General features: G+C 43.4%; 1 protein-coding gene across 4 annotated transcripts in view; it reads right to left on the reverse strand.

The window, feature by feature from the left end:
* Nucleotides 1-643: 643 nt before the first annotated feature.
* Nucleotides 644-15,814, reverse strand: part of TNFAIP8 (TNF alpha induced protein 8) — a 113,193-nt gene continuing 98,022 nt past the window's right edge. For all 4 annotated transcript variants that reach the window (XM_059416075.1, XM_059416074.1, XM_059416073.1 and 1 more), the window contains exon 2: nt 644-2,282. In XM_059416075.1, the coding sequence (XP_059272058.1) occupies nt 1,717-2,282 (566 nt within the window). In that variant the 3' untranslated portion in view covers nt 644-1,716. The remainder of the gene's footprint in view (nt 2,283-15,814) is intronic.

A 15,814-nucleotide genomic window follows, 5' to 3' on the forward strand; every position in this document is an offset into this window, starting at 1 on the left:
GCAGGGGGCGGTGGCGGGGGCAGAGGCAGAGAGAGAAGCAGACTTCCCAGTGAGCAGGGAGCCCCATGTAGGGCCTGATACCAGGACCCTGGAATCATGAACTGAGCCGAAGGCAGATGCTTAACGACTGAGCTAACCAGGCGCCCCCTGATCAAAATTTGTCCCCAGGTTCCCTCTCTCTCTAGCTGGTCCTGTCCACAGCTATGAAGCTATGCTCTTGCTACAACCTGTAAGAGTCACCTGCCCCCTCTGAGAAGTGAGAATGGTAATTTCAGTTTGGATCTGGGGGATGAGGATTTTATATCAAACAGGGAGACACTCTGCCTCTCTCGGCTACTAGTCTGAGACAAGGGTGGGTGGGTTAAACCAGATCACAACCTCTGGAATTTTTAAGTTGTAGGCTCTTCCCTGGTGAACTCCTATTGCAATGTCAGTCTTCTGGGAGGCAGGCAAATTCCAGGCAAAAGAGTATGTTAAATCATGGAAATAGCGCCAATGCAAATATTTAGGGCTGGGATTTAAGTCTATTGTTTCCTGATAGTTGCTCAGCAGGTTTCTGTTTTTTCTTTTCCCCCCAATAAAATAAGATCTTTCCTTTATCATTCACATGCATAAAATTATATAGAAACAGCACACAAAAGGCTTAGAATACAAATATTCTTTGGTTTACTCATCAAGATAGCAAATAACAAAATAGCAAAAACCTTATTAGTTAAATAAAAAAGTGACATTCTTTATTTACCTATCAAACCTTATTCAATGTTGAAATGCATTTATTTTCATTCTCATGGCCCACAGCAATATGTTTTCTTCCTTTTTGGCCCTTTAAGCCCCCCTACATTATTTGGATGAGCTCATCTCTAAAATAAAGATTGTTGTACTTAGTATTGCTCATTTTTACAAGAACCATCTAGATTTTTCCTTGTGTCTCTTACAGCTGAAACATATACTAAAAGTGGAGAGGCCACCAGCATTTTCAAGAATTACCCCATTTTCAAAGTACTACCGTTGGTACTAAAAAACGGGACTCCAGTCCCGAAATATATTTGTCTATTAGACATTAGTCACGTCAAATAGAGCTGGGTCCTACAATACTGACTTCTGAGAAGCAGTTTCCTGTTTTTCTGAGTGTTCAATCTGACCGCCTTCAATTCTTGAATGTCTTAATTCTTGATGTAGACCCAATTCTTAACTGTCAGTGACAAAATCTTTAACAAAGGAACATTGAGCAAAAGGGACTTGAAAATTAAATCATCTCAAAGGGAGCAAGGAGAGAAAGAGAGGGTTTTCAGCTTTTTAACCAAGGGAGGAATACACAGCGAGGAATAATAGTGAATGAAAGTACATAACTTTCTACAGGTGAGAAATAGCCAACGTGCTAAAGACACAACAACTGACCCCCAAAAAACCACCTCTTGCAGTCTGGAGCTATCCATTTTTCTTTGTACAACTCTATTTGCATCACACGACCAGAGACACCTTTCCCACGATCTGCGAACTGTTAGGGAGGGAGCGTTTCACCAGAGTTTTTGGCAATCTGCTTTTCTTCAAATAAAACAAGCTGCATAAAACATTACTGACAACGTCAGACGCCTGAGCTGGGCACCAGTCTTTCAGAAACATAGGTCACTTTTAAAAAATTCGTTTTTCCTTCATAAATCAGCAGTGCTCTGTTTTCAAAGAAATTACGAGCGGTCCCAGTCTTAATGCACACGATCAGATGTTCTCCTCGTCCAGCATTTTGTTGACACCATCGCAGAGTTTTTGTAAGTGGGGCTTAAAATTCCCAAAGGGGTTATACAAGGCCGCTAAGAAATCACAATCTGAGAAATGGTCAAAGACGTTATTAACCCGTCCGTGCGACTTGGCCGTGAGATGACGCTGGATGATCTGGTGAAGCATCTCTCTGCACTCGTTCAGCAGGCGGGATAACACGTTCCGGTCAAAGGTGTACTCCACCTGGTGGAAGCTGACCACGGTCATGGCCAGCTGGTGAACTTTCTTCTTGAATTTCTCCATCAGCGCCAGCTCGTCTTGGTTGAACTGGTTATTTCTGTAAAGGATGGCCAGCTTGATGACTGTCTTGATGAGGTTCTTAATGATCTTCTCTGCCTCCTTCTTGTTCTGGGTGTACTCCTTGGTCACTCGGTAGAGCTCATCCAGCACCTCGCTGCTTGTGTCATCGATGAGGGTGGTGGCGATGGATTTGGACACCATCTTCCCCAAGATCTTCTTTTGTGCCTGCACGGCCAGGTTTTTGGAATTGAAGACATCTGTGGCCACTACAAAGAAGCAAATTAAAAAAAAACCAAACAGATATTAAGGACGATGTTCCTTCTCATTTTTCCACTATATGGTTGCCTTCCACCTACTGACATTGGTTTCTGTTCAGAAAAGGCCTAAAACTTTACTACACTTCTGGGCATTTGGTTCTCCTTCCTTTCATTCCTTCTTTCTTTTCCTTTCTTTCTCTTTCTTTTTAAAAGATTTCATTTACGTATTTGACAGGAAGAGACACAGAGAGAGCACAAGCAGGAGGAGCGGCAGGCAGAGGGAAAAGCAGACTCCCCACTGAGCAAGGAGCCCCATGCTGGACTCGATCCCAGGAATTAGGACCTGAGTCGAAAGCAGAAGTTTAACCGACTGAGCCACCCAGGCATCCCAGGTTCTCATTTCTGAAAAGAACAGGTTCTTTTGCATCATCATTAAGGTCTCCAGTTACTCAAGTATTTTATACCTTCTGTTATACACTCACTACTTTGTTTAGCAGTTGAAGGAGACAACCTTTCCAAAGATAACTTTTTCTGATTATAAAAACGTTACGTCTCATGAGGCAATGAAATATTATGCAGTTTCCTCCAGTTGAGTTTTATAAGAAATACATCAAAAATATAAAATCAACTCCACAACTGTCCTCTGGGCACCAGTCACCAAGAAAACTTAAAGGAACACGTTTAAATGGAAGAAGGATAAATAGCAAAGCCACACTAAGTAGCAAATTCAAGGAAGCAAATCAAAAGGAGAGCCCTGCTTTTTTTTTTTTTTTTAATTTCATTGCCATTCTTTTCTTTCTTTTTTTTTTTTTAAGATTTTTATTTATTTATTTTTCAGAGAGAGAGCACAAGCAGGCAGAGTTGCAGGCAGAGGCAGAGAGAGAGGCAGGCTCCCCGCAGGACAAGGAGCCCGGGATCATGACCTGAGCCAAAGGCAGCCGCCCAACCAACTAAGTCACCCAGGTGTCCCATGGTTTTTTGTTGTTTTTTTTTAAGATTTGTTTATTTGCCAGAGTGAGAGAAGGAGCACAAGCAGGGGGAGGGGAGCCAGAAGGATAACCAGACCTGTTCAGTCCCACGCTCGGGCCAAGTAGCTCGTGGGATACAACTCAGGTAATGCTAAGTGTTTCCTACTGACCAGGATGCCATTCATTAATATAATGGCCACATGCCCTGAAGGAAAGGCTTCCCTGAACCATAACCTCTGTCCTCATGGATGTCGATATCTAAACATCTGAAACATGAACTGAAATTGCAGAAGAAGAACCGAAATATATTTTGAGAAAGAAAAGGAAAGCAAAAAAGCATGAGAAATGGCCAACGTGTGAAGGTTTCCAAGCTGTTTCAGATTTCCATTCTATTCCTTAAAGGTGTGCAAAAGAGTGCATGGGTTAATCCACATTAAATCGTTTGTATCAAAATAACGGACACACGTAGTCACTGTTACCACATTAAGACCAGGGACCGTCTTCCGCTGCAGAACTTAGGAGATGGATTTCAATAAATAAAACCGATTTATACAGGAAGGGATACCCCCCACATTTCAGATCCATGGGAAATAACAACGATCTCAGAAACTCACATAAAGTTGGAAGGTTATTCTGTGTTGCATCTACTAGGGCCTGACACGGTCTCCCAACATCCATCTGGGATTTACTACAATGTCTATTTGATGGAAACACTGTACACTATGAAATCACCGGAAACAGTGAGAGAGGAGTAAAAATCCTCTGTGGTCCTCTCTCCAAGACCGGACTTGAAAGTCTGCACCTCTCTTAAGCTCCTTAGCTCATTGAACCTCAAAGTTCCATTTGCTTTCAAACATAAAGACAACGGGAAACGTTCTTTCATGTAGTAGCCCTTGAACCTCCCACAAGAGAAAGTGTGAAAAGCAAGGCCACGGCCAGCAAGATTGCTCCCAGTTTAGCAGGAATGGGTCTCAACCAGGACGGAGAAGCTGACTTCTGAGGCTTTCCCAGTTGTTGCCCCAGAGGAACTGCAGACCCTGCTCTAGAAACACAGCGGCCACTTCCTCCTTTCGTTCTCTTCTCTGGGTTATGTCCAGCTTGGTCATCTTTGAAAAAGAAGCTGAAGCTCTTTCTCCCCCTGCACAGGGAAGGCAAACACACAGAGGATTTCTTTCCTAGCATTGGTGAAGGCTTCCTTGGAGCCAATAGGGGGTTGCAGCTGAAAACTGCAAGCCAGGGCTGTGTGGTCTGTGATCATGCAATATGATTTCTTTTTCCCCCTTGCAAATTAACTGCCTTTAGCCATTCCTGCTCAGGCTCATTTGTCAGCTCTGCACCCTCTACCAGATCCCTTAAAGGCCTGCTGTATCTCAAGGCTAGTCCTGGATCACATTTTTCTCCTCTGCTCTACCTTACCCTCATGTGAGCTCTTCCACTCCCGTGGCTTCTGATGCCCCTCAGGTGCCAAAACTCCCACACTTAGAACTCACTCTGACCCCTTTCTGGGACTCATTTAGCAAATGCATTCAGGGTTTTCCTTTTTCTGGGCTGTTTTGCAGGCATTCCAAATGCACCATGTCTAGGATGGAATCCTTGATTCTCCCGTGTCCCCAACACAGTCCTTCTCTTTTCTGCCTTCACGAATAGCAGCCCTTCCAAGCATTTGCTCAAGCGAGGGGTCAGGGGGAGCCTGGCCATCCCCCAACACAACATCCTCTCTTTCTTGCCCTGCCCATGACCAAGAGCCTTCCATTCTCCCTTCCCTCCATCTCCACGGGTACCAGCCGAGTTCAAACCCCTTTCCAATCTCTTCTCACTGAGCAACCAGAGCCTTTCAAAATGTAGATTAGAAAAAGATGCTGACTTCCAGTCTTTGTGAACCAACGCACTTACACACTTCCTTGTTCCTGACATCCTCCTCATTTGCCTAAATTTTGATGGTCTGCCTCTCCTCCCTAGACAGTAAGCTCTCTGTGAGCCCAGATGATACATCCGTGCCCCAGAGGGGTCACCCTCTGGGCCCCCGTGTGGGCGCCTGCTCCATGGCACTTCTTACAGAAGAGGAAGCCCACTTCCCCTCTCCCTTTGCCCCACTTAAACACTTCCCTATGAAAACTTGCTGGCCTGCAAAATGAGTTTTAGATATATATGTTGGAGGGGGGGAGGTTATTTGTTTTAAAAGCTAGAGAAACAGGGGCGCCTGGGTGGCTCAGTGGGTTAAAGCCTCTGCCTTCAGCTCAGGTCATGATCTCACAGTCCTGGGATCGAGCCCCGCATCGGGCTCTCTGCTCAAGCAGGGAGCCTGCTTCCTCCTCTCTCTCTCTGCCTGCCTCTCTGCCTACTTGTGATCTCTGTCTGTCAAATAAATAAATAAAAATCTTAAAAAATAAATAAATAAAAAGCTAGATAAACAGGTATTTGTTTTACCTAGCTAGCTATATGGTTTTCTTCTCTCGCACTCAAGAGTGTGGTTTCTTTTACTGTCGTCATTCAGGTCTTTGTTTTTTGTGTTTTTGTTGTTGTTGTTATTGTTGTTGTTTTTTAAAGAATACAGACTCGTTGCACACAATGAATAAATACTGGAGGGCAATAATACAAATATTTAGTATAAAAGCCAATGCAGTGGTTTTGCCTAGCATCTGAGCCCTCTGGCTACAGTAGAAGATCAGACACAGGGTCCACCTGCTCCAAGCCCAGAGAGCTCTATGTTTAAACATGTAACAGAGGGACAGATGCAAGGTACATCCTGGGACGCCACAAAGAGTTGAAAATATGGTTTCAGTGTTTAATCAAGATGAATTCACTTGCGGCGCCTGGGGGGCTCAGCCGGTTAAGCATCTGCCTTTGGCTCAGGTCATGATCCCAGGGTCCTGGGATGGAGTTCTGAACTCGTTTTGCAAATGCATTCAAAGTTTCCCTTTTCCTTGGCTGTTTTGCAGGCATTCCAAATGCACCATGTCTACAATGGAATCCTTGATTCCTTCGTGCCCCCCAAAGTGTTCCTTCTCCATTCTACCTTCATGAATAGCAGTCCTTCCAACCATCTGCTCAAGTGGGAGGCCTGGTCATCCCCCACCACACCATCCTCTCTCTTGCCTTGCCCATGACCAAGAGCCTTCCATTCTCCCTCTCCCCACTTCCCTCCATCTCCAAGGGTACCAGCCTAGTTCAAACCCCTTTCGGGCTCCCTGCTCAGTGGGGAGTCTGCTTCTCCTCTCCCTCTGCCCCTCCTGTGCTCTCTCTCACTCTCTCACTCTATCTCAAATAAAAAGATGAAATCTTATTTAAAAATCTTTAATAAAAAAAAGAATTCACTTGTGTTTGGAAATATGTACACCCCTGACTAAGGAAAAACAATGTCATATATCAAAAACATACCAAGAACTGCCACTGGCAAGAACGTTGTATAGAAAGAGATGTAAATGCTATTTTATGCCTACTTATCTTTGGGCCCTTCCTCTATATCTCTGTATCTCCTGTCTTGGTTTAACGAAATCATCCATGTCTGCAACACTTGCTGTAAAGCAAATTGATATTCACGGAATTCCAGTTTTTAGCATCAACAACTCTAAGTTTGGAGATAAACGCTGTGTAAAAATACACTGACCCTTGTGTATAAGGGGAAGAAATGGGCTCATAAAACAAAAACAAATACAAAAACAACCCCCCCCAACCCCATACGAACTTATCCTAAAATGAATTAATGAAAATCTATAGTTTGCTGAAATTAACAGTTCTCCAGAATATTATTGCAACTAAGACACTGCTCGTCCAGTGAAGCCCTCAGGTAACTTTCCTTACAACCTCACCAGCAAGTGAATAATTTCATCACCCATCAGATTTGTTCTACTTGGAATTTTGAAGCAGTGACTGCAGATGTCCATGGATGCCATTGCTAATCCCCACCTAGTTAAACTCTGATCCAGCGGACCCAGTCTTAGGAAAGATGGAAAAGAAAACAATTTAGAGAGCATGTCTGGTTGTTGTGGGGTGTTAATAAAAGTTCCTTAAACAAATATATAAGACCTTAGCCCTCTCGTACCTGAGTAACTCCGAATCTAAATGTGGCTTAGTAAGAAACAGTGGGGATAAGGAAGTGGTCAGAGCAAAGTGTAAACAGTGTCCCAAGAAGTCAACAGGCTAAGAGTTGCCTTCCCTGCCTTGTGATCTGGTGAGCTCCAGTGGAGAAGCCAGGAGTCCTTGGAATGGCTGGCGAGGGGTCTGTGACACCAGATCTCCACACTCAGAATTCCCCAAGTAAGAAACTCCTCAACAGGAAAGAGAAGAAACAACAAACAAGAAAAAAAGAGAGGGAAAGTGCAGGGAAGGGGAGAGAGTGGCAGGCAGCAGAGGCAACAACCATGAGAGCAAGGGCGGGCCACCTTAGCCAGAGAGGAGACACATACCAGACAGCTGAACCCTCAAATCAGCCTTGGGTCACACAGAAGGAGGCCCTGACATAAAGAAACATTGTCTTAGGAGGATCAGCACACTTGGAGTCCTTCACCTGATACTAAAGGCAGATTCTGGTGTCTTTGTATTTTCCTGTCCCCAAGTGGCTGAAGACCAAGAGTATGCATCGTCACAGGGACAAGCTAGAGCATTCACTTTGGGTCTCCTGCCACCTCCAGAAGGAGTACACCCTCACTTTAAAAGGCAACATAATAGGGATGCCTGGGGGCTCAGTGGGTCGGGCGTCAGACTCTTGGATCTCAGCTCAGGTCTTGTTCTCAGGGTCTTGAGTTCAAGCCCTGCATTGGGTTCCATGCTGGGCAAGAAAAGGAAAAAAAAAGAGGCAACATAATAAAGAAAACACATGTTAGGGAAAATGGTGACTTTGAAATGGGCCGAGAAAGCGAAAAAGGAAAAAAAAAAAATCACTGGGTGGCTTTTCAGTAGAGAACCAGGAATCATAAAGTATCCTGTCTATTCCAGATTCCTTTTACTGCTCTTCAAGGAGCGACTCCATAACTGTACAACTGTACAAAACTGTACAACTCCATACTTACAACCTACAAATTGTACAGACTAGCAGTACTACAAATGCCTCTTGTCCCTAGAGATACAAATCCATTTTTTCCAGGGGACGTGCAACTGAGTCTTCATTTTCTTGTTTGCCTGTGCCCTGCTTTGGATTCTCCTGAACCAATTATAAGAGCTTACTGGCTCTTCATTAATTAGTGAGTTTCGTTAAATCTTTGGCATGCCCATTTTCTATTTTTGGGAGAGTCATGAGTTTACCTTTTAAAAACAACTTTCAATGCGTATTAGAATTTTTTCATCCATACCATTTAAAGTAGAAAAATTGCAGCATAAACCAGAAAAATTGCAGCATAAACCTTTAGCATACTAGTGAGAATTAATATACATTTCCTGTAGTAACTCATTCCACCAGGCGCCTGGAAAAGAAGGGTGTACTCATAAAAGTCCAAAGATTCTATATCTAGTGGTTCCAGGAACTGCCATACCACTCAGAGATACAGCTGAGACTCGGTTTCCCCAACTGTCAGATGAGAATAAATGATGCCCAGTTCTGGGAACTGTCCCAAAAGGACTGGACATAGACCACCTAGCGGGAGTCTCACCCAATGCCTGGCACAGAGTATACTTCTCCACAGTTTTGTTGGAAGAACTCAACAAACTAAACTTCGAATACATTCTGAAGCTTTTGAATACTGAATCACATTCGGTCAGAATTAATCAACTCCTTCTGGACAAAATATGCAGCTGAGAAATGCAAAACACCAGATGGTTGTGTGAAAACAGAGACCTCAGTTTAATAAGGAGTTACATTTCCTTTTCCACGATGACAATATATTAAGGCTTTCTCATGGAATTTCTCTTTTTTTAAGGTGTTGAATCTCTTGTTCACATCTGATAGGTAGTGTAAGGGTATTTTGTCCAAAACAAACTGACCAATGGAGAACAGAATCGAAGACAAGAGGAGAGAAAGCATCACTGCCCGTGCAAAACTGTGCAACTGGAAGAGATGCAGAGAAAATGGACCCAAAGTAAAGTCAAAGCAAAAACCCACAACTGGCCACCAAGATTACCCCAAAGAGCACAGCATCTCCTGAGGAGTCTGTGAACCAGAGAACCAGCAACCCAAAGGCAGGGCAGAAAGCCAAGTAAGAGCAGCATGAAGTAGACAGAAGGCTCCAGGTTAGGAGTCCCGAGTTGTAAATTTGAGTGCAATTTAATTCTTAGAACCTCAGTTTTCTCATCCGCTAAGCGGGACCTCATTTCAAGTCAGTATGGCTTGGAGGAGAGTTAATGAGTTAGGAATCCGAAAACACGCAGCCACAGGCTAGGATCGTGACCACAGAGACTTGTTCCCTTAGTTAATACCCACTGAAATGGAGGAGCAGGGATTCAAACCCAACCTAGACACTCACTGTGTTCTCTCTCCTCGTAGGTCCCGATGTTCCCTGTTTTCCGAATTTGTAGACAAGAGAAATTACGTCCTAAAGAAAACACTCTGAAGCCTTTCCCTGTGTGATCTCGGGCTGTTTCTGCTGTTTGAATTCTGGAATCTCTTCATCATGATTTTAGGATCAACTCCACGTCCTTGACTCCTGTGGCTTCGCGGTGTGATGATTTTAAAATTGAAAATGTAATTTCCTGAGTCTCAGCCCCTTTAACTTCATATTAGACTTCATCTCTGCTCCTCTGCAGTCAACTTGCCAAAGGAATCATGCGATGCCTTGATTTTTTTCTGCATGGCATAAACTCTGGCAAGATGTCTCTTCTGCCTCTAGCTTCACCCAGTATCAGGATTGGAAGAAAGGCTGGTGATATTTATATGAAGTAGACCCCAAAGAATGTCTGTCTTGTAAATATTAGTACAGATGATACAAGAATAGAAATGACTTTTGTGGTTACCCAAAGTCAGACTGAGAGGTTCATGGTCACGAGGACTCACTGGCTAGCTACTGAATTTTGAATGTTTATTCAATGATCCCCAGAACCATCCAGAATCTGCATTATCTTATTGAAGCTTCACAACAATCCCAAGAGGGAGGTTGTTATTGTCCCCATTTTACAGATAAGGCCATTGAGGTCCAGAGAAATTAAGTTACTTTCTCAAGGCCATATTGTCAGTAAGTGGGAGAGATGAGCTTGGACCTAGATATGTTCAACTTCACGCTATTCTCTCAAGAGTTACATTACACGACATGAGCTTTTAAAAAGAGGCTTCTTCTTGAAGATATGGGAAAACCTAATATACTCAGCAAAGCAACATGAAAGGAAGGGAAAGAAAACAAAAGCAAGAGACTAGTTCTCCTCTGGTGAAGGAAACAGATTCCATATAAAGAAGATGAAACCAGCTGGGTCTAAAATAGCTTGTCTTTTCAGGGAAAACCCTGAGCAGTTTTTAAACATTTTTAAAAGATAATGTTAGGAAACAAAAAAATATGCTTACACTGCACAAAGGCCAGATCTAAATAGATAAAGCAAAAAGTCTCCCAGCTTTGCCCTCCAACAATATAGTCCGGACCCCAACTCCTGCTTCTCAGAGGTGAAAAGTGTTCTTAGATTTCTGGGACCCTTTCAGAGTCGGGCTTTTTCATGCATAGACAAGAATACACAGAACAGATACTAAGCAGTATGAAGAAGTCTTACAGGCTTGCAATTCTTAAGAAACACAACTTAAAAAAAATTTTTTTTCACGTTGGCTCCACACCCATCATGAAGCCCAATGCAGGGACTGAACTCACAACCCTGAGATCAAGACCTGCACTGAGATCAAGAGTCTGATGCTTAACTGACTGAGCCACCCAGGCATCCCAAGAAATGCAACTTTTGAGTGAAGACAGACAAACTGTGTGAGTGTCCCTAGTTCCATGCGAGACTGATACAAAATGGTAGCTGCTAGGGGGACATGGCTGTTAACAGCACTACGAGTCCTTCCGTGAGCAATGAGAAGGTAGTGAGTATGAAACACAGATCTTTATTTAATGGAGGTGAACAAATGTCATGATTAGGGCAATCACAGATTATCATGGAAATGGAATACCTCTGAAAAGAGGGCTATTAGTCACTACCCCACGACAACAGACCTGTGACTATCCCAGGGAGGTTTAAGTGGTCACTGAAGATGATTTATGCACTGAAGACACTCAAATATTTAGGACCCAAGAAATTTCTTGGGAAACCTCACGAAAGCAGTAGCCAGCTTATCTTTCAAATTATGTTAAAAACAAAACAAACCAAAACCCAAAAAACCTAGCTCTTTAAGAAGTTTAAAAAAAAGTCTAATGAGGAACAACATTCTCTCTGGTGAAAGAAATCTGGGGGACAGTGTATACTAAGGTACCCCTTAAGAGGCGCAAAAAGCATTAATAACATTAAAGTCTGGAGGATTAGTAAAACAGTCAAGAAACACCATAACTTTATTTGCCCAAGTTTTCCAAATGAATTACAGAAAGGTCCCATATTTGTACAAATTTGTAGGATAAGGTTGGTGAAAACTACTGGCTAACAAATTGACTTGTTATCCCTCTGGAATGAATTAACAATTGTATTGTGCACATAGCAGAGGGCAAGACAGGTGGCTGGGCAAAGCCAGGCAATGTGAGCACAGACTCCAGAGCCATACTGTGTGGGATGGAAGTCTGGTTCTGCCACTGAGTGCAGTGTCCCTGGGGCAAATTACCCAATGGTTCCATGCCTCAGTTTCCCCATGTGCAAATGAGGCCACCTAAGGTTTTTACAAGGATTTGGTAAGAGTGACCCATATAAAGGGAGAACATGAACCCAAAGACATGAGGCATTCCACAAAACTTCTGTTGAGTGTTTGTTATGTATCAGATACTATGGTTTCAATGATAAATACCAGTATCCCCGCTCCCCAGGCCCTCAGGGTGCCGGGGTGGGGGGTGGGAGGGATGGGGGGTGGGAGGTGCAGAACGCACCATGACTAGGTTTATAACAGGAGCCTGTAAACATGCAACAGTAGCAAAGAGAGGGAACATTCATTTTGCAATCATGGAGGGAAGCTAGGTTTGAAAAAGTTATCACTGAAGGAGACTGACCCAAAACATTGACCTTGAAGGAAAAAAAAGAAGATTCTGCCTTCCAGAAATAAACATGACCATATTCCAGAGCTGATCTATAGAATCTGCCCCCCCACCCCCCTCAGCTGGAGAGGGATTAACAATTCTGCCAGGAGAGCTGTATATCTCCGGTCAGGAGCCCAAAGATATGTGTAGATCCCATAGATTTTAGAAAAAATGGAAACACTGAGTATAACATGTTGTCTAGGCCAAGAAAACTCACAGCACAAAGATGCTCCATTTTCAAGAGGATTAGTGGCAGGGAGGGGACATCTACAGTGGGTATCTGGGTCAGGAATGTCAATGACACAGGCCACCTGCCTTAGGAGAATCTAGAAGCTTCTTAGAAGTGCAAACTGCCCTCCCTACTGAATCAGAATCCCCAGACTACAATCTAAGAAGCTGCATTTATGAGAGGCACCCTATGTAGTTTGGATATATAAACACTGAAGTGTACTCCCAGAATGCTACACTATAAAAGGATCAGTCAGGGGGACCTGGGTGGCTCAGTGGGTTAAGCCTCTGCCTTTGGCTCATGATCTCAGGGTCTTGGGATGGAGGTCTGCATCTGGCTCTCTGCTCAGCAGGGAGCCCACACCCCCCTCACTGCCCATCTGCCTACTTGGGATCTCTCTTTCTATCTCCCTCTGTCAAGTAAATAAATAAAATCTTTAAATAAAATAAAATAAAATAAAGTGTTCAGACAGACATACTTCGGTCACACAGGCATGCTCTAAGTAGACCCTGTATGGATTTAATTCCCTCTCAAAAAATTTTTGCCAAAAAGTAGATGTGGGCTTGTGCACAGAATCCAAAGAAAATGTTTTAAGAATAGAGCTTATTGTAGTAAAGCCTCAGAGAATTTTAATGCTATGTCCAAGAGAACAGAGAAGTTAGTCTCTCTTAAATGTTACTTAAACTAAAATTTGGACAGGTCCTCACTCTATCACTCATACAGGTTTGAAATAAAATAAAAAATGTCCTACAAGCATTTATGCAAAAGTGACTTTAGTGAACTGTTCTTCTTTTAAATTAAGTGAACACTTCCTTATTTATTATGTTGGATTAAGATAGGTGATGGTTCTCTCTCTCTCTCTTTTTTTTAAGATTGTATTTATTCATTTGATAGAGAGATAGTGAGAGCAGGAACACAAGCAAGGAGAGTGGGGTAGGAGGAAGCAGGCTTCCCGTGGAGCAGGGAGCCCGAAGCAGGGCTCAATTCTAGGACACTGGGATCATGACCAGAGCCAAAGGCAGACACTTAACTGACTGAGCCACCCAGGTGCCCTGGTGATGCTTCTCTTAAAGATTTTTCAATTAAGTTGGATTTATTTACACATTTCTCAAGGGCATGAAACCTTTCCACTATTGATAAAATCCCATCTTCTGCCAGAGTGTGGAGGAAAATCCTCTAAATAAGCTCTATGATTTTCTTTTATTTTTTTTTCTTAAAGATTTACTTATCCATTTTAGAGAGAGAAAAAGAGAGAGCACGAGAGAAAGCATTTAAAAGAGGCACCCTAAGTGGTTTGGGTGGGGCAGGGAGGACAGGCAGAGAGAGAGAGAGAGAGAGAGAGAGAATCTCAAGCAGACTCCCCGCGGAGTGCGTAGTACAGAGTGAAACATAGGGCTCAATCCCAGGACCCTGAGAACATGACCTGAGCCAAAACCAAGTTAGATGCTTAACCAACTGAGCCACCCTGGCACCTAAGCTCCATGTTTTCCCTCCCTGCGAGGGGCTCTGGCTCCTGATGAATATTTACACACATGCAGTGCTTAGAAAATCAGTAATGGGTTTTTAAATCCAGCACATTAAAAAAAAAAAAAATCCAGCACACAAGAGTGTAGTTTTGTTACTGCATCAGACCCCAAAACGGGCATCAGTAGTCCACGTAGCCCTTCTGGTTTCATCAGGTGGCTCTTGGTTAAATACTATGGACAATCAGACAATAAAAGTACAGCTGACATTTGTGTAGCACTCTGAACTTTGCAAAATACTTTCCCAGTAACACTTTTTGTGTTGATCAAACTGTTCTGGGTTAGTCCTCTTAGCACTTAACCCGGAGGCAACCAGGTGAGAGAGAGCCAAGATTTGGAAGTCAAAGGACATGTCCAAGGACATGGCAAAGTCAAGGTTCGCTGATTCAGCCTCAGACACACAAGCGCTCCATAAGCAAAGTGCATCTCAATGGTTTTCATTGCTTATGAATTGTCCATCAAATGCCATGATGTGGCTGAGCCAGCTTTAGAATCCCACTTCTTTTCTTTTTCTTAAAGATTTTATTTATTTGACAGACAGAGATCACAAGTAGGCAGGCAGAGAGAGAGGGAGGAAGCAGGCTCCCTGCTGAGCAGAGAGCCCGATGTGGGGCTCCATCCCAGAACCCTGAGATCATGACCTGAGCCAAAGGCAAAGGCTTTAATCTACTGAGCCACCCAGGTGCCCCCCCACTTCTTTTTTTAAAAAATATTTTATTTTTATTTATTTGATAGACAGAGATCTCAAGCAGGCAGAGAGAGAGGGTGGGGGGAAGCAGGCTCCCCTTTGAGCAGAAAGTCTGATGCAGGGTTCGATCCCAGGACCCTGAGATCATGACCCAAGCTGAAGGCAAAGGCTTAACCCTCTGAGCCACCCAGGCGCCCCTAAAATCCCACTTCTTAGAGCTTGTCTGCTTCCCAGGAGGAAGCAACTCCTTGAAAAGGAAAAACAGAAGGAGCACATGTCTTCTACAGTCGAGAACTCAGAAAAGCTATGCATCTACCCTCCCCCTCTCCCTCCCTGCTTGATCTAGTCCAGCTCACCCTTTACAAGCAGCCATGTCTACCATGGCTTTTCCAAATCCAGAGGCAGAAGGATCTCTCCAAATCTCCAAGAGAAAAAAAAATCTCTCCTTTTAATGTGATTTTCTGCCTTGTGGTTGAGTTAAATTCCAATATTATCATACTTGATTATGATTCCTGTCCACTGAGGGAGCATGTCTGTTCATCTTGGTGTTCAAATATGCCCTCTGACCGGCATGGAGTGACCTTTGTGGAACCTATCAATATTTTTTTACATCAATTCATGAAGATGTGTCAGGAGATCAATTCAATTTCACATATCTAATGCTTCACAAATAAGTTTACTTGTATTTCATGGACAAAAACAGCCCTCCCAAGGAGACGTAAAATAGTTTTTTGTTTTAAAGGAGAGGAATCAGGGCGCCTGGGTGGCTCAGTGGGGTAAGCCTCTGCCTTTGGCTCAGGTCATGATCCCAGGGTCCTGGGGTCAAGCCCCGTATTGGGCTCTTTGCTCTGCGGTGAGTCTGCTCCCGCCCGCCTGCCTCTCTGCCAATTTGTGATCTCTGTCAAAGAAATAAATAAATAAAATCTAAAAATAAATAAATAAATAAATAAATAAAGGAGAGGAATCTACATAAAAGACATGCATTTTCCTTTTCTGTCTCCCGCTTTTCTCCTCTGTCCTTTGCCAAAACATACAGAATAACCAGCCACTTTGTTTGGAAAAGTGACCATA

Source organism: Mustela nigripes, chromosome 12 (assembly GCF_022355385.1).
Source record: "Mustela nigripes isolate SB6536 chromosome 12, MUSNIG.SB6536, whole genome shotgun sequence".
Taxonomy (NCBI): domain Eukaryota; kingdom Metazoa; phylum Chordata; class Mammalia; order Carnivora; family Mustelidae; genus Mustela; species Mustela nigripes.